General features: G+C 48.4%; 1 protein-coding gene across 1 annotated transcript in view; it reads left to right on the top strand.

Moving 5' to 3' along the window:
* Window positions 1-18,851, top strand: part of LOC109474790 (mucin-12-like) — a 93,909-nt gene that overhangs the window by 72,127 nt on the left and 2,931 nt on the right. The window contains exons 27-34 of the mRNA XM_019775150.1: window positions 218-9,637; window positions 10,103-15,331; window positions 16,091-16,385; window positions 16,674-17,546; window positions 17,850-17,914; window positions 18,132-18,193; window positions 18,412-18,477; window positions 18,716-18,812. Coding sequence (XP_019630709.1) covers window positions 218-9,637; window positions 10,103-15,331; window positions 16,091-16,385; window positions 16,674-17,546; window positions 17,850-17,914; window positions 18,132-18,193; window positions 18,412-18,477; window positions 18,716-18,812 — 16,107 coding nt within the window. The remainder of the gene's footprint in view (window positions 1-217; window positions 9,638-10,102; window positions 15,332-16,090; window positions 16,386-16,673; window positions 17,547-17,849; window positions 17,915-18,131; window positions 18,194-18,411; window positions 18,478-18,715; window positions 18,813-18,851) is intronic.

Raw genomic sequence — 18,851 nt, 5'->3', positions numbered from 1 at the left:
CCAACACAGATCAATATTGAAATGCAATAATGTGCTGCTGTGTGTGGGCATTGTTTGCTATTATCTGCACTTGTTGTTGCTGTATTAGTTAAAAACTAAAGTGGTTTCTCTTCAGAAATGTTGAAATTTTTTATCTAGCACACAAACACACTATTTACTTTATGATTTCTCATGAATATTTTCACATATAAATTACCTGAACTATTATCATTTGCAGGTCTTGATTGATGAGACGCGGCTGAAGGAGCTGCAGGAGAAGGAGCGGCTCTTTGAGCAGCTGCGCTGGCGAATGGACCACGACACCATGGCGCTGGAGATGGACCGAGTTAGTCCCATCGGGGCTCAGGACGAAAACGTCTACGTCAGCCCCAAGGCCTCCACCGACGACGACTCCTCCAGCGTGGCCACCACCGTCAAGGCTCACCCCAAACTGGGACTGCTGAAGATGGAGGAGATGAGCGAGGGGCAGACTCCCTCCACCCTCACCCCCGCCACCATGACTCCACTCTGTCACTCTCCCAGGAGCGGCTCCCCCACACCCAGCAACTACTCCACCTCCAGCATGTCCCTGCCCAGCATGTCAGACTCCAGCATGTCCATGTCCATGGAGCATAGTGGGCAGAAGAGCAAGGCAGCTCTCACGAGGCGGAGATCAAGGGAAGGTAGTTCTCCCACCAAGGAGAAACCGTCGCCTACAGCGGAGGAGGTGACGGCTAGGCTGTATCCTGGCTCTCCCAGCAGTGTGAGGAAAGCCTGGCAGGCAAACTCCAAAGGTGAAAAGGAGGAGGAGGGCTCGGTACCTGTGCCGGAGAGAAGCAAGTCACCAACAACGTACAAGAAGAATGGGCGTACGTATGTCAGGAAAAGAGCGCTCCATGATGCGAGTGATGACAACCCCTTTAGTGCAGGTCAGCTTCCTCCTGTGAAACCAAAGACCAGACCTGCCCCTTCCTCAAGTTCAGTATCAGAAGATCATGGCTCTCCTGCTAACGGCACTCGTTCTACCAGTCCTAAGAAGGAACGGCAAAGGCAGCTGCAACCAAAGAGTCCAACAAGAGAACGAAGTTCTGTGTCAACATTACAGAGTGAAGGCTCTGCAACACAGACAAAGGCAAAAGAACAGAAACAGTCTGTTGTAACTGGTACAACCGTGCATCGGGAGAAACGTATCGTGGTCAAGAAAGCGCAGGCAGAAACAGACTCAGTAAGTTTGCTCTTGCAAGAGGCAGGGGATTCTTCTGAACCACTAACCAAGCCAGATAAGAAACACAGACCTCGAGTGTTTCATGTAGAGGACTCTGTAGGAAAGATATTACATGACAGTGGTGACCAGACTGACTCAGGGATCTCTGTATCCATTGAAACCATGACCACTCGTGTGGAGGTAAAGGCCGACCAAACTCAGACATTTCCCTTGGATAGGAGAAAAGTGGAGTCGGAAGATACCCAAACACCGTCCAGTTTTCTCGAGCAAGTTTCGGCCAGGTTGGAAGCAGTTCAGCAGACTAAAGGTGCTTTTGATTCCCAGTCCAATGCAGACTCATCATCATTTGGCAGCTTTGTTGGAAAAGACAGGGGTGATATGTTGAACAGAAGGGCAGTGTCGGCATCAAGAGCTTCTTCTGTGGCAGAGACTTTGAGTGAAGATTGGAGCACGGTATCTGACAGTGCTGCCATGGCCAATATCAAAAAGCGCTGGCCGAGAAGAAGGTTTATTGACAGGCCAGAAGACGTATCACCCATCACCTGGGGACCTACACCTTACCAAAGGCCCAGGTCAGCAGGGGATGAAAGGAAGCCTCGCTGGTGGTCGGTAGGAGGGATGGGTGGTGGTGGCGGGGGATCAGATACGCCGCTGTCCCTTAGTACATCTGATACAGATTCCCTCTACAGTGTGAGATCGGCTAGAAGATATGGGTCTGCAGACTCCATCGCACATGACGCATTTGCCAGAAGTCTGAGAGGCGAGGAGGGGGCTTCTCCCTCCCCGGCACCCATCAGGAGATCTAAGTCTGCAGGTGCTGTGAAGACCACGAGCAGTAGTGTCAGTATGTCAGCCCTTGCAGATATCAGGTCTCGAAGCCCGTCATCTCGACTCCTTCCCACCCCTCCCAAGAGAAAACCTCCAGTTGGGGGTTCAAGAACAACCTCCCCTCGCAGTCCTGCTGGAGCAAAGTCTGCAACCAAACCTAAACTAGACATTTCAAAGAGTGCAACCTCGCAAGAGAAAAGAGTACTCTCACCTACAAAGCCGCAAAAGTCACTAGGTGCCAAACCCAAACGGGAAACGTCCCCAACAAAATCAGTAGAGAGGAAAGTTTCTTCAACAAAAGCTGCTAAAGATGAAACGTCGCCAACAGAAGCTGCTAAATCTCCAACAAAGACTGTGAAAAGAGTAGGCTCGCCTCCTAAAACTGGTTCTGGAACAAAATCACCTACAAAGACCACTTCTCCCACAAAGCCACTGCCCCCAACCAAGCCAACTAAAGCTGTCTCTTTACTTGCCACAAAGTCGAAGAGCCAAATGCCCAAACCACCAATCACAAGACCCAAACCCAAGCTGGATGATCTCAAGAAAAAAGTCAAGAGCACACCAAGAAGTGAACCAGATGGCAAGGCAAGAGAAGACAAGAAAGTCAAGCCTCCTGTCCCCAAGAAACCCGCAAGCCTTAGTAGAGATAGTAAGGCTTCTGTGGGTAAGACTGATGCAGTCCCTAAAGTGACCAGTCCAGTCAAGAGAAAGACACCTTCTCCTGCTGCAAGATCTCCCTCTGTAACATCTCCCACACGCTCTTCTCCAAGGTCTTTTCCAAGTGATGCTTCCACAAGGTCCGATCCTTCAGTTAAGTCCAAGTCTCCATCAGAAGCTTCTTCCAAATCTGACAGCAAAGGCAGAAAGTCCAAGTCTCCTGTACAAAAAGGGTCAACAGGGAAGCCAAGAAAAATCACATCCTATGTTATAGGCCCAGAGCCCAATGTAGAAAAGTACAGGCCAAAATCCAAAGTCCGTGCACATATCAAGAAGACACTTGCAGAAAGAGCAAAGAGAGGTGATACTCCATCCAGTCAGGAAGGCTCCATTCTGAGTGGTGGCACTTCATCTGTTTCCATAGCAATGGATGATGTCATGACAGAGGCCACAGAGGAGAGTGTCTACTCTGATGACTCTCTGGAAGGAGAAGAGGGTGCTGAAAGGCCTTCCATTCCAAAGGCCCCTACTGTACATCCCCTGCCCATCAAGGAGAGAATTGAGGCAAGCTCTGACAATGAGAGTATCTACTCTGTGGACTCTCTAATGGCTGAGGGGGAGACTAGTCCTGAGAGTGACTCCCTCATGGTGAAAAAAGTGGGACGCAAAAAGGTCAGTAAGGACCCTTCAGAAGTAGAAGCAGACAGTCTGGACAGTGCCGATTCTCTTGAAGATGCATGGGAGGATGGAGCAGTGGCAGCTTTAAAGAAGGCAGTGGAGGCTGGTGACGGGCAGGCAGCACAAAGAGGAGTAAATGTCCACATCGAAGCCACGGCAGAAATGCAGTCTTCAATGGAAACTGTTTCCACAGCTGTGAGCTCTGATGTGACGTCACAGACAACAGAGGGAGGAGACGACGCCTCGTCTGTTATTGAACTCGGGGAAGAGATGATGGTTGATGCAGACGTCACATCAGCCAGTGCTGCTGGGTTGGAAGAGGAAAAGTCTTCAGTTGACGTGCCTACACAGGAAGACAGGGTAACTACAGAAGAGGTGACACGGCCAGCTGCTACAAGTCCTACATCACTGAACCTTAAGGAAGTGCCACAGAAGCCTGCGGAAGATGGAGAGAGTCCATCTGAGAAGGACAGCCTTGCATCAGATAGCTCTCCTGACAAGGAGGCACGTGCCGGAGTACCGGCAGTGAAACCTTCATCTGGAGACGCTGCTGCTGACGGGGATGATGAAGCTGCCAGGTATTCTGCTGACTCACTGAATGAAGCTGACAGTCCTACAGAGGCAAAACCTGGGAAGTCTGAGAAGGCTGCTGTTAATGGCAAGGAAGTTGCTATTGTTGATGAGCAAGGAAGACTAACAAAAGAGGATCAGCAGCAGCATACCCCCAGCAGTGCTACAGGAGAAAGCGTGGACAAAGATGTAACACAAGAACAAGATACCCCTGCACCTGTATCAAAGACAGTTGATTCAGACAATGACAGCATGCATTCGGATGATTCCCTTGCTGACACCAAGGAGGGCAGTAGCTTACCTGCAGGCAAGCAGCAACCTTCAAGACCTGCACGGAAAGTAAGATACACCAGAAAACTTCCCTCAGAGACAGACACGTTCTCTGATGATTCCCTGTCAGACAGAGCCCACAGGTCATCTCCACCTAAGATCCACAGACGAGTCAAACAGCTACAAGACAGTACAGAGTCAGATGGGGTTTACTCAGTGGACTCACTGTCAGAAGATGAGCCCAAGTCACCCAGGAAGACTCCAGCAGCCAGGAGGGTGAGCTCCGAGGTAGGGGAGGCTTCTATGCCGGCAGCAGAACCAATAGCAGAAGAGGACAAGGAAGAATCTTCAAGGGCTGATGACCAGGTGTCTGAAGACTCATTAGGGGAAGAAGGAGGGGCCGAAGATAAAGATGATGATAAACAGCAGGGAAGTGAAGTCCTAGAGGAAGACAGTGTAACAACAGTCGATGAAAAGCAGAGCCAACCAGCAGAGATTGATCAAGACATACCAGTAGTGCCACAAGAAGGGACAGAGCAGGAAACCAAACAGGTTGACTCCAAAAAACCAGAGCCCACTTCAGGGGAAAGGCCTGATCTTGACAAAGACTGGCAAGAGCTGAAGACCGCAAAAACAGAGAGGGAAGAGACTAAAGAGACAGAGATGATCACTCGAGAAGATGAACTTGCTGATCATAGATACCTCCTAGCTGAGGCCAACAGGAGCAGTGATCATGAAGTTGACAGTGATGCCTCCAATGAGGAGAAACAAGAAAGACTTGACTCAGCTAATGACGACAGAAGCCCAGAAGCTCCAGCTATGAAGTTGAAGGATAATCTTGCTGAAGAGAGTCAGACAAAACATCATGATGATGAGCTTTCAGAACCTGATGGTCATATTTCAGAAGAACCTGTAAGAGAAGTGGAGGAGCAAACATCTACAGACGTGAGAGACAATCATTTAGCAGTAGAGTCAACAGTATTGAGCGACAAAGAACAGAGTGATGGAAGTGATTTTGACCTTCCAAGTGTTCTGCACATAATTAGTGACATACAGGCCCAGGCTGTAGAAGTTTCTAACCTCTTGACCACTGAAGAACAGAAAGTCTTGCCATCTACAGTAGAAAGTGGCCAACAGACAACAATCAGACCGACTAACAAGACGTTGACAACTGGACCTGTAGTTGTAGATGAGGTTGGGTTTGAAGAAGTGCAGAGTGAGTCTGCAGATGTTAGAACACATACAGATAAAGCCACAACAGAGATGCACACTCAGTCTGCTACAAGTGCAGTTGGTACCTCAAGTGCACAGTTCCTGCCCAACGGAGAGAGATTGACTGAGGATGCTGAGTCAGGGAGACATAGCACAGATAGACCTGATATTGATAGCCAAGGTAAAGTTGTTTGTACAACAGGGACACAGTGGGACAAGCCAGAACAAAGCACAACTGCTGTAGGTACTGAAACTACTGGGCAACAAGACCTTGGCATCAACACAGAAGATTCCACTGATTATAGTGACAGCACAACAAACACAGAGGAAGATGTCCACAAGGGTACAGATACATCCACAGGAACACAGTCGGACATGCCAGAGAAAGCGGTAACTACATTTGGTACTGAAAGTGTTGGGGAAGAAAACTTTGGCATCAACATTGAAGATTCCACCCAGTTAAGTGACAGTGGGACACACAAAGAAGTTGCCTCCAAGTACACAGATGAAACAACAGGAAGACAGTTGGATACATCAGAGCGGTTGTCAGCTGTAGTAGATACAGAAAGTACCAGACAACAGAACTTCAGCACAGACTTCACCACTGACACAGGAGATATCACCCAGTTAAGTGACAGTACAACAACTACAGAACAATCTGTATCTGAATACTCAGATCCAACATCGAGGACAAAGTCAGAGCATGGGGCAAGTGCAGAAGCTACAGTGACCACTGCACAACAAAACCTTGTCACCAGCACAGACGACCCCATCCATTACAGTGACAGCATAGACAGTCACCCAGGTGCATCAGTAGACACCCCATTGGACAAGCCTGACCAAAGGGCAACAGCAGTTAGTTCAGAAAGTGCCGAGGAGCAAGACATCAGCCAGTATACTGATAGCATAGCAAATACAGAGCAACATACTGTCCAACACACACAAGTAACAAATACTGATGACATGGATATGGCTGGTAGTCATGATGAACAACTTGTTGGGGATTCAGAGTTAACCAGAAGCAGAGAGTTTGCTGCAGGGGACCCAACTGTCAAATCACCTGTGCAAGGAGGAAGTACATCTTCTACCAGACCACCTGTTCAAGACAGCAAACCTCACTTGTTTCTGTCTTCAACATCTTCCAGCACTGAACAACAGAAGGTTGTGTCTCCTGGTGACCTAACCCCACACCTTGAGAAACATTTCCCAACAAGTCACTTGGTGAAAGAAAGAGCTGCTGCATCAAGGAAGGTGCGAGATAATGCACAGAAGGACATTGTACCCCCACAGCCTCTTTCTCCTGCCATAGAATTCTTTGCTGAGGAGTTTGCCATCAGGACAGTTGATGGTGCGATGAGCTGGATTTCTCAGGAAATACAAGAGGGAACCACCATTGATGAGCTGAAGTCACAGTATGAGTCAAACAGGTTGGGCCGTCCTGGGGATAGCTTCCCTACTCCAGAAACTACTTCAGAGGAAGAAGATGCAGCTGATTCTTCAGAGAAAGTTCAAGTCATACCGTCTCAGCAGGTTAGCACTCCTGCTGAGTTGGTTTTCAGGAAGATCGTTGTGGAGGGTTCTGATGTGGAGGAGGATTCCCTACAAACAGAATCTCCTGAAGATGACTTCTCTGAAGAAGCTGACAAGGCAATTCCACGCATTGTAGAAACAACACGAGTGAGCTCAGTGGCAGGCTGCATCACATATCACATTGAACATGAGATAGACGGGGAAGAATCTGAACATCAAGTAGAAGAAGATACAGAAGACGACGACTCAGGCAAGGATGTCACACAAAATGACATTGGGTCAGCTTCACTGGCCAAGAAAGACATCTTTGTGTTTGAATCTCAGCAAGTGGAAAACTTTGCCGAGAGGGTCATCAGCAAAGCCGTGACTGAGGCTGTAACCTCCGTCCTTACTACTGACAGTGAGAGTGACTTGTCTGACTTTGAAAAGAGCCCGGCTTATAGCAGAAAGAACATCAGTAGTGCCAAGGGGCAGGAAGCAGCTAAGGCAACACCTGCAAGATTGGCAGATGATTCTCAGAAGGAGTCTCTCCAGCTGCTGAGTTCAGACACATCGACATACTCGTCCACAGCCAGCCTGGAGGACTCCTCGGATCACACCCTGATCTACCAGAAATCCTTCCAGCTTCTCAGCTCAGACACCTCCACATATGGCTCCACGGTAAGTCTGGAAGACACGGTGGAAGACATCTCAGACAAGACCCTGGTCTCCTCTCCAGAAGTTGAAATGCTAGCTGACAGTGTGGTATCCGTGGCCATCAAGGAAGCCTTTAGAGACGCCAGTAAAGCTGAACCTGTGGGAGAACTTCCTGAGAGAACAGAGCCTGATGGAGAGCATCAGCCATATGCTGGTCCAAATTTTGCAGTGGCTTCCACTGGTCCCCAACAACAGCCACACAAAACCTCATGTGTTGATGAAGACAGTGATACTGGCATGACTGATGATGAACTTGACAATGATAATGATAGCACCTCACTCTTGACCCCTCCCCCCATGCAAGAGCCTTCAGATGTACACCAAGTCAATGTGGAAGAGGAAGCACAGGCCCGTCGTGATGTCATGTCACCTGAGATAGCATCTGTTCCATCCACATCAGCTGAGGATGCTACAGACATAGACAGCACAAAAGAGTTGCAAGATGCAGAACCTACTCCCATTGTTGTCCATGATCCATCACTACAAGAACATGAACACCCAGTATCAGAAGTGTCGGAAATGACTTCTGAGGGAGCTTCAGTGGTAGCAGATTTGCCTGAGTTAAAGCAGGACCAGGAAGAAGTGCTGCCTGAGAATGTTGACGCATCCATTGGTCCTGAACATGAAGACACCACACAGGAAGATTCCTCTATTTCAAGTCATGAAGGTACATCTGAAGACAAGGCAGAGGGCATTGTGCAACAGGTTGGGTTGGAAGATGATGAAGCACCAGTACCTATTGCTGATATATCCCCTGATTCTGAAAATCAGAACTTATATCCAGAGGTTGTCAAGATAATATATTCTTCAGAGGATGACAAAGAACCAGTGGAGCAAGGTACCTTGGATGGTAGACATGTGGAGAACAATAATGACATTGTTCCAGCTGACGCTGTCATACATGCACTTGACCATATGGAAGCTCTGGTGACTGACAAGTCTGATCATGAGGAAACATCTGAAGAGCCTGATACAGTGACTTGGGTTGATAGCATTGAGGAGGATGACTTGCCTGAGGATGAAGTAAGAACAGTGTCAGCGCCTTCTCCTGCAGATGCTGATGATTCACATCCCAAGGCAGGTGTTTGTGAGCAAAGCAACCAGGACAAGAAAAGCCCTGAGAAAGAGGATGTGTTAGAATGGCAACCATTTGTCTCTGCTGCAACTGCAGGAGATATATTAGAAACAAGTGATTTACCTCCACCTGTTGACACCAGCACACCAAATGGACACAAAGTCCCTACTGGCACTGTAGACAAAGTACTAGCTGAAGATGAGAAGGTTCAACCAATTCTTCCCATGTCTACAGACAGAGAACCAGTGCCTCAAGAACAAACTGATGATGACAAATATATGTCAGCTGCAAGCAGTGGTGAAGACATCGACAGGTGGACAAAAGTTTCAGGGTATAAGGCAGAAGGGTTGTCAGATGAAAGTGAAGTACAGACATCACAGCCTGACAGTGAAGACGACAAGGGGACAACCTCCACTGAGGACACAGGAGAAGGACTGGCATACCAAGGGTTCACATCTCCAGAGGCAATGTCAACTGGAACTACTCCAACACCAACGTCTCCATTCTTCCAAGAACCTGGCACGTCTGACCAAGGCCAGCCCTCTTTGTTTGAGCAGCACACTGACATAGACACTCTAGAGACATACAAAACTCAGCTACCAGAGGATGAGCAGGCATCTTCCAATGAAACAGAGGAGGACGACAGTGCATCCAGCTTCTCTGCCTCATCAACTGACAGTGAGGAATATTCCGAGCATGATGCTTTAGTGGAGCGCAGCATGATGGTTTCTAGAAGTCAGTCCGAGCAAATATTGCCAGCTTCTAAAAGGCCGAGAACTAGTGACTGGGGTAGGCAGCAATCGCTTGAAAGTGCAGGAATTTCTGCTGCTGAGCCCATTGGTGAACGCTCTAGAAGCTTACCTAGGAATGTTGCTATGGATAATGATGATATGGATGAGGACACACCTAAACAGAAGGTTGGTACTGAACAGCCTTTAGATGTTGTCTGTGCTCCCTGTCCTGTGCAGCATGGTTCTGTTTCTTTTGAAGAGGCAGAGCTTCGTCAGTCTAAGATTACACACCAACCCAGTGCCCCAGAAAAGACACAAAGGGAAGAGTCAGGACTTTTTGTTTCACAAGATTCTCTTTTGCATGATGATGCCATAGACAAGAATACAACACTAATGCATGCTGGGCATGAGGCAGGAATTGAATGTGCTGTGTCATCTTCAGTTATTCGTGGTGACCTGCCATCCTCAGTTTCTGTTTCTGACTTTGAGTTGCCCAGTAGTGAGGTACCTTCACATCCTGAGTTGGCTTTGCCTGGCGGTCTGGCCACGTCGTTATCAGTTGACAGAGAGAGCATGGTCTCTGATGCGTCTTTCCCACCATCCACTCCTCCTGAGCAGACACCACCAGGTGTTTCCCCTGTGCTCCTGCAGAATACTACCAAGCTAGCAGAGCATAAAGCCCCTGTCTCAGCTTCCAACCATCAGCTGTCAGATTCTTTGTCTTTGTGTGGACCCAGGCAAGTAGACGAGGCAAGGTCTTCAACAGATGCAAAACTCAATGACACAGCCAACATGGAGCAGGCCTCACCGCTTATGGATCTCCCTACCTTGCAACCACAGGACCACAGCACCCACTTGTACCAGGAGCAGAAAACTGGAAAAACTACTGATGATTTGTTACAGAGTGATACAACAGAACAGACTGAGACTGCAAATTTGCCTACAAGTGTTGCCTACATGCCAAACATGCTACCTAACTCTGAACTTTACACAGCTAACTCAGCTCAAGATGAAAATATTGTGAAAAGCAACGACGCTGGTGGCACTGCTCCAAGTACTGAAAGCAGTGTCATGATTTCGCCTTATGATTACCAGGGCACCTTACCAGATCTGCCTACCAACAGCTACAGCTACCAGCAAGCAGAGATGTACCAACAGATGACAGGGCATGTCAGGACAAGTTCCTTTGAAGAGGAGCTGGTTGGAAGTTACCCCAGCCTGCCGATGAAAACAAGACAGTTTGTAGGCCCAGCTGCCACTGCCCTTCCATCTGGAGTGCAGGGTGCCTCTGACATTCAGACAGAGGTAGAGAAAACCTCTGATAGGAGGAAGATCACCCTGCCTATGTACAGTCTGGATAGACAGGAGAGTGATACACTGCCCTCTGTGGAAAGTGATGATGGCAACAGAGAAAGAGAAACCGGACAATGGCAAGAGCATCTGAGTGACACAAGACAGACAGTTGTATCACTTACACACCAACCTACTGATCATGATCATCAGCTTCTTGAACAAACAGACCACAATTATGTTGTAGATGTAGAAAGTCCAAACAACCCACAACTACATGTATCTTCTCCCACGCTTGAGCCAGGGTTGAACAGCCATCCACACCCTACACAACAGACAGTACAGAGACATGAAGCTACTTCAGCTACAGCTCAACCACAGATGGAATCACTCCACATCGAAGTAAGTTCTGTAGCCAGCTCATTCCATTCCACATCTGAACAGGCAGTTAGCAGTCATAACAATACTGCATGGGGCACATCAGTCGGAGATGAATACCTTCTTAAGACAGAACTCGCTGATGGTGTTCAGTTCCAGCAAATGAGGCAAAACACAACAGACATGTCACCCAGCCCCTTGAATGTGTTTGACCTTGACCCAAATGACAATGACCTGCGCGTGTTGAGAGAGACCCAGGAGAGTCTGGACAGGGTTCTAGCTGAGACAGGGTCCCTGAGCCCGGTGTCGTCCACAGATGAGGTGAGGTCCAGCGACTCGGAACTCATGGCTCTGATGGCTGAACTTGAAGAAGAAGAGTACCTGGAGAATGTAGGCAAGTCCACCAGTTTTAGTGCCCTCCTGGACCAGCCGCTGAGCCCTAACAGTAGTGATGAGGACTGGCCACACTCAGTTTCTCTTCCCAGTGTGAGGGAGAGGGAACGGTCACCAGTCAGACCTCTCATTGTGGTCAGTAAACCCTCAGAAGTGGACCCACTACAGATGCCTTCTCTTGACAATAATGCTTTGCCACAGAACACAACAGTCAGTGTTTTGGACAACCAACCTAGAGTCTCAGCAAACTTCTCTACATTTGAACCAACAGAGAACACTGTTGAGCCACCTAACTTGATTCCACATGATAACGACAGTGAAGATGTCTTTGCACTGCCTTCTGACCACATCATGGATAGCCCTGCTCAAGACCCACAGACCCAAGACACAGTTGTACTCAGAAGAAAACCCAAGGAATCCAAGGAGTCCAAAGCAGAGACGGCAGCCAAGAGAGTGTCATTCAGTGATGAGGTGGACATCCTACAGCTCAGTTCTCAGTCCTTGGCTTCTGAAACTAACGAGCCTGTGTTTACATCACCAGTAGTCACAACCACGGCCGTCAAGAAGCTAGATTCACCAGTCAGTACTATAGAACTGAAGTCTATCTTGAAACCAGATTCCTCGCCACAGGGCAAGCTCCTCCCAGGGGCTGAAGGAGGAGACTATCTAGATGCTGCTGCTAAAGAAAGGATCACCTTTTATCCCTCAGACACCAGTGGCTTTAAAACCCCCATAGACAGCCCCAAACTGAAGCGCAGTAACCCCAGGAAGCCAGGCAGTACTTGTAGTGAGGGGAACCTGGACAACCTGGACTCCATCCTCACCAGCTTCACTGCTGCCACTGGAGGGAAGAGCTCCAGTATGGACAATGACATCAATGCCCTAACCAGACCACTGACCACACCTCTACAGGCTTATGCCATCAGGGTGAAAAAGGCAAAGGGAGAGAGCAGCAGCAGTGAAGACAGTGAGGTTGAGTATGTGGTTGACACAGACCCAGATCTTGAGCAAGAATCTCCAGAGGACATAGAACCAAATGACCTTACAAGGGAAACTGACAGCCCTTCACAGACTCTCGACTTGGAGAATTCTAATAGTCAAATGTATAAAGAAGCGTCCACAACAGCCTCTCACAGACAGCAGTACAGATCACCAGAGCGGTACAAGGACCCCCACTCCACACAAAGTCCAAACCAATATGATTATACAGGGACTCAGCAGGATGCAGTTTCCGAACAACTCACTAGGGGGCAGTATTCTACCAACAGCCCAGCACCAACAAGTGAAATCATTTATGACCTGGATAAACCGGTTTTACAACCTGACTCTCCAAGCTCCCTGGGGGGTGTAACGGAAACCGTCAGTCAGCAGGTGTCCTCAGACATGGAAGGCAGCATGTACACAAGGAGAACCACCACAAATCTGCAGACTGAGAGTGCCCTGAACCTGAGGAATGTAGCAGTCTGCCAGGAAACACAACTGAGACAACAACAGATGGATGAAGACAACCGAGATGCAGTGTCACCAGGGCAGAGTACTGAGTACAGGGACACAGACAACTTTTCCCAGTTGCTGCTTGATACAAGTGATTTATCCAACAACAGTGGCCAGTCTTCAGACAGCACTAACACTGCAGAACTGTTCCAGGCAGCTGAGGACTTGGTCAGTGGTTTTGAAGACACTGAGACATTTCCTGGAACAAACCCTTCCCTCAGTCCAAGGCAAGGTATTGTTGATCGAGGTTCTCTTCATCTCAACTTGGAAAGTTCCTCCCAGTCGTCCAATAATGCAAGTGTCTCAACATTGGTGGAGAGAAGGGTTCTGGCCCAAAGTCAGTCAAGTGAGACGGTATCTATTGATACAAGGTATGACACTGCTAGAGGCATGGATAGGGAAACAGTTGGATTGGCCAGTCAAGTCAAAATAACCAAGGACATGCAGACAGGAGATGACGACAACTTACAGCCTCTCAGAGTGATAACCCCCAGCAAGTTCCAAAAGACAGTTTCTACAGCAGACAAAGACCAGGTACACAGGTCATCAGGAAAGTCTGTGAGCCTCCCCAGTCTAGGACCAAGTCCTCCCCTCAGAGCGTGGGACATCTTCAGACAGAGATACGAGCAGAAGCGGAACACCTGGGAGAAGGCGATAGGAACAGATGACAGGGAGATGAGAAGTGAGGCGGTGGGTACTGATGACAGGGAGCTGCTGCTGAGACATGCTGCTACAGGGATGGATGACCTGCCTGACAGACCTACCAGGTCTCACACTACAGAAGCTGACTGGTCTCTAGAGTATGAACACTTGTCAGGGATTTCACTAGGCACCACCTTCTCCACGGAACACTCAACAGAGTATCCAGAGGAGGAAGGTCCTGGGGAGTATCACGTGACTACCGAACCGGAGTACGCAGAAAACGGCTTGTCAGAAGTAACGTCTGGGTACGGCAGCGAGTTGAACCTGCATGCCGCTGACGCCATCCGCCGACACCGGGAGGCCAGTCAGAAAGACATGACGAGACAGAAGTGTTCAGAATACATCCAGCGACAGGAGGGGTACAGCGACGAGTCCTCCAGTAATGAAGAGAGTGAAGACGCCTCCCTGAACAGTCCTACCCGACAGCCTGCAGGCCTGCTGATAGAGGCATCTGACTTGGACACAAGTCCATCCGTCTCACCTATGTTCCTGAGCCCTGATGGAGAGAGGGGTAAGAAACATGTCTCCTGGTCTCCTGAACCACAGGTTATCATCTCACAACAGTCTGGTGGATCTCAGAGCACAGACTCACTTCTGGATGAAAACCCTCTGTGCCCGACAAGTCCAGAGATCTCCTACAGCAGTAGATCTGATTCTAGAACAGAATATACAGCATCAGCAAACAACGTCAGGTCATCTACACCAGCAAGAAATTCTGTCCAGCCCACCCTGTCAGGAAGCCCACAGTTCAGAGACGCCGGAATGTCGGTACATTTGAGCAGCTTGCTGGAGAAGTCGGCTCACAGTGACAGTTTCACCCAGACAGACTCCTTCTCCTCACAGTCCCTCAACCTCAGCCTCTCCAGCAGTGGGTCCAGCACTGATTTCTACACAAAAGAAAACCAGCTGCAGAACCTGAAACATGAAAGAGACAGTATCATGGCTTACTTCGGACGTGATCTCAGCAGGCAGGAGCTCACCGTAGAACTGGCCGAGGCGAAGATCAACTATGGCATCGGTGAAACAGATGCGATGCTGAGGATGCTCCAGTTCGGGTTACCGCTGGATCACCCTCTGGCCGAGGTCTACATGAAAGAGAAGGAGAAGAAGGCTTTTGAGAGGGTGCGCAGCAGAAGTGCAAGTCCTGTCCGTAACATCAGCCCATCAAGAACGCCCAGTGGCAGTGGCAGTGGCAGTGTGTCTCCTGAAAAGTACAGCTCGCCCACGGCACACGTGCGCACATCACTGTCACCGCAGGAGGCCTCGACCGTGTCTCCCCAGAAACACAACCAGATAGATGAGCTGCTGATGGAGTACCAGCGGGCCCGGCACCACGCTGACATGGAGATCAACAAGGCCAGGCAGAAGCTGAGGGAGAGGACGGAGAGCGAGCGCCGCAGGCTCCAACAGGAGATGGAACACCTGAGGACGGTGGAGAAGGAGAAACTCAGTGCTGTGAAGAACGTAGAGAGAGCCGTGGTGGAGGAGAAGAAGAGCCTACTGAAGTGGGAGAAACCAGTCAGGACACCTGCAGAGACAGAGGGAGGGAAGACCAGACAGATGCCCTGGCAGTTGGACGAACCACCAACACATGACAGCCCACAGTCACCAATACTTGACCAGGTATGCATTACAGACTCTTCCCACTTAATGTAAAATGCATGATTGGTTTATGTGAAGAAGGAAGTGCTTATTACTTTGTGCAAAATGTGACTTTCTTGGCTACCTGATTTTAAAATACCTAATCCAAATAGTTGAAGCCTGAAGGCTGTGAGGCCTTACTTTCCCTGCACCTGCTCATAACTTAGTTTGCAGTGAACTTGAATACCTGTCCCATTGTTCTGATCTACTTACAACTGTATTGTGGTCTCTCTGTTTCTTCTTGCTCCACAAGCTGTCAGGATTCCCCATATTTAGGATCCCCATTGCAGGTAGTGTATGCATGAGGTCTGGTGTACATGTGTCATATCCTTCCCAACATGTCTACTTCCTACTGTTTTTGCCATACCTTTCACGAGTCATCAGTCTCACAGTGAACGGTGGTATTACCATCTTAAAACACAGTTCCTTACCACTGCTGTTGTCTTCAGGCTGATGTTCTAAGATGTTTTGTCATGATCCTTCTCTCACTTCCTTCCTTCACTGTGTCTACTATACTCCTAAACAGATGTATTGTATGTGTGTGTCTTGTACCTTCTGTGTCTTGGCTGTGTACACTTTATTCTTCACTATCGTCTGTTGTGTATATGTGTGATGCATGCACAGTGTATATAATAAGTATGAAATTGAAACTGAGGTACATTTCTTTCAAGTATATATCACAGTCATGTATTGCCTTGCCTGCAAGGTGTCTGACTTTTATTTCTCATTTCTTTCTCAAAGCATATTGATGCTGAGATACAGCAGCTCAGACAGCAGTACACGGCACTCTCCTCCATCAAGACTGACCACACACCCCACCCAGAGCCTGCCCGTCCCCAGCGTCCCCTGGCCCCCCGTCCAGTTGATCGTCCCCTGGCCCCCCGTCCTGTCCAGCGGCAGCACAGTGACACCTCCTCCGTCTCCTCCACCACGTCGTCTGTGAGCAGATGTGTGGATGAACACTACACCAAGACTGAGGAGATCCTCACATCTGCAGCTGCACAGCTGCAGAGGATCAGGGAGAGGGCCAGGAGAGGTATGTTTCCACATGTAACTTTCATTATATATAACTAGACATTTTGCATCTCCATGGAAATAGTTTTTCAGCCAGAAATTAAAATACTTTCCAGGACTGTGCCCATCTTTGTTTTTATAGCTCTGCATTGTCTGTTAGCTGAATGCATTTTATGAAAAGCCTCTCTGAGCTATTTCTTGTTGAGCTATTGCCCTGTGATGTTGACATTGAACTTGCTGACAATGAAAATCTCATACCTCTTGGAACTAAGAAGTTTTTAAACTGTAATGTTTGCTTGTTTGTTTGCAGCTGTCTTGATGGGTCAGCCTGCCTCAGACGAGTCCCTGCAGGGTGTGAGGGGGAGGTCACCTACAGCCAGGGTCACTCCCAGCAGTCTGCACAACACAACACAGGCTACACCCAGCCCCAGCAGTCTGCACCCCAACCTCACTACACAAGCTGCTGCACCCCACAGGAGAGGGAAAACCACCCCAAAGGATTTCCAGTTCTCCCAATCGCTACAGAAAATAGAGCAGGCTTATCCTAGATACAGTCCACCTACAGACCCTGCTGCACCTCGTGGAGGAAGGGCCGTGTACCCGTCAGACTTGGACTCCATGTCAGACATCAGTTCAGCACCGTATCTCTCTGACGACACGCTGTCTATAGCAAGCACAGAGCACAGCCTAGCCTGGGACAACTACGGAAACACTGCCGACTCCATCGTGACCAGAGACCAGCCCCAGTACCACACCGCAGAGGACTTCTACGCTAAGTTCAGGAGGAAAGATACTACACACACTGCCACACATTCAGAACTTACCTCATCCAGAGTACAGGAAACATCAGCAAGGTTCAGCCAACAAAACAAGGACCTCCCAAGAGCTGGTTTGATGGATCCTGAGCATCCTACCAGGGAAACCCAGGCAGGAGGATTAAGAGAGGAAACCCCATCTAGAACAAGGGACTATGTTGCAGGGTTAGAGAGGAGGAGAGAAGACATTCCTGTAGAGTTAGAACGGTACACTCCCCCCAAGAGGGTGAGTGTGGAGACATGGGATGAGATGGACAGGCACTACCAGGAGAGGGTGGAGAGACAGAGGAACAACTTGTTGAAGGGGACCACAAGACCAACACCTCAGGACAGCCCAGAAACTACTGCCAGTCCAAGTCAGGAGCCCAGTAAGTGTTTGGACTTTGATATCCAACAAAAAGGGTTAGGCCTAATCATAACATTTAGCAGCATACCTAGGGTTTTACCCTGGGTCTGTCATTCCATTAAATATTATTGCTACTATTATGGTATCTCAACAGACAAAATTTTCATGTACAATGGGGTGAAAAATTTAGATTGGGTTAAAAATCAAGAGCTCAACAGAGAAATCTAGAGCTAGACAGAACACTGATTATATTATTACATGCTAGAAATTCCTCCCACAGCTTAAGTATTCCGATGTTAACCTGTTTTCCTAATTTTCTTATCAGGATCTGCCCAACCAGAAGACCTCACATCACTTGGCCCACGGTTGACATCACATGTACTGAGCGAGGTAAGCCTGACTACTTTACACCAGATGTGAACCCATCCTACAATATTGACAACCTCCCTCTTTCTAACGTCAAAAAATACTGGTTGAAAGTTAACAGTGTCTAACAGGTTGAAGAAGAGGTGGTTTGGTTTGTCTGTACTGACATCTGTATAATGTTTGACTGGAGGTGTCCAGCTGTATGATCCAGGTGTATTAAGGTGTTGCACATTTGACACAGGTGAGCCAGGTGCTGGGTGGTGCTGGGGGCTTCTCCAGGCCTCGGGCTGCTGGAGGCTGGATGTAAGTTTACTCCTCAAAGTCTTCACACTGTGGTTTCTAAGATATCTTACTTTAACTTGAGGTTAACCATTTTAAGACAGAGTACAGAATGTGTATTGCCTGCTGCATTTCTACTTTGTTAAATTTTTCTATAAATCCATACCATGTAAGTACCTCTTTACTGCCAACTACAAACACACATGCTTACTAAAGTCCTATAATTCTGTCCGTCCCTCCAGCTTCCAGTCAGAAGAGAAAGATGTGGTGATCTACAGGAAAATCCTTGACAACTCACCAATCCACTGGTGAGTCAGATATGTCTTTTGCTTCATGATAACACATTATGAGGAACCAATTGCATGAGGAAGAGATAATAGAATGCTTTACTACAATATCATGTTCTTACCTAGGGTTTACTGATATAACAGCATTAAGCAATATAAAGCAGAAGTGAAACTATGGTTTGAGTTGAATACAAAGGAGACTTAGCCATTTTGTTCTCCATAACTCAATTCATAAATTGACAGTTTCTTTCCCTCCTAGTTTCCTTGGGGTTGGCCTGGTGGCAGCCCCAGTGGGGATAGTGTGGGGAGTTGTGAGGGACCTGAACACACGGCGACACTATGACAGGACACTCAAGGTAACTTTTCTTCATCCCTCAATCAGAATGTCACAATAG

This window comes from Branchiostoma belcheri, unplaced genomic scaffold, assembly GCF_001625305.1.
Source record: "Branchiostoma belcheri isolate BF01 breed outbred unplaced genomic scaffold, Haploidv18h27 scaffold32, whole genome shotgun sequence".
In the NCBI taxonomy this organism is placed as follows: Eukaryota; Metazoa; Chordata; class Leptocardii; order Amphioxiformes; family Branchiostomatidae; genus Branchiostoma; species Branchiostoma belcheri.
Note: the sequence above shows the minus strand (reverse complement) of the source record. Positions and strands in the feature narration are given on the sequence as shown.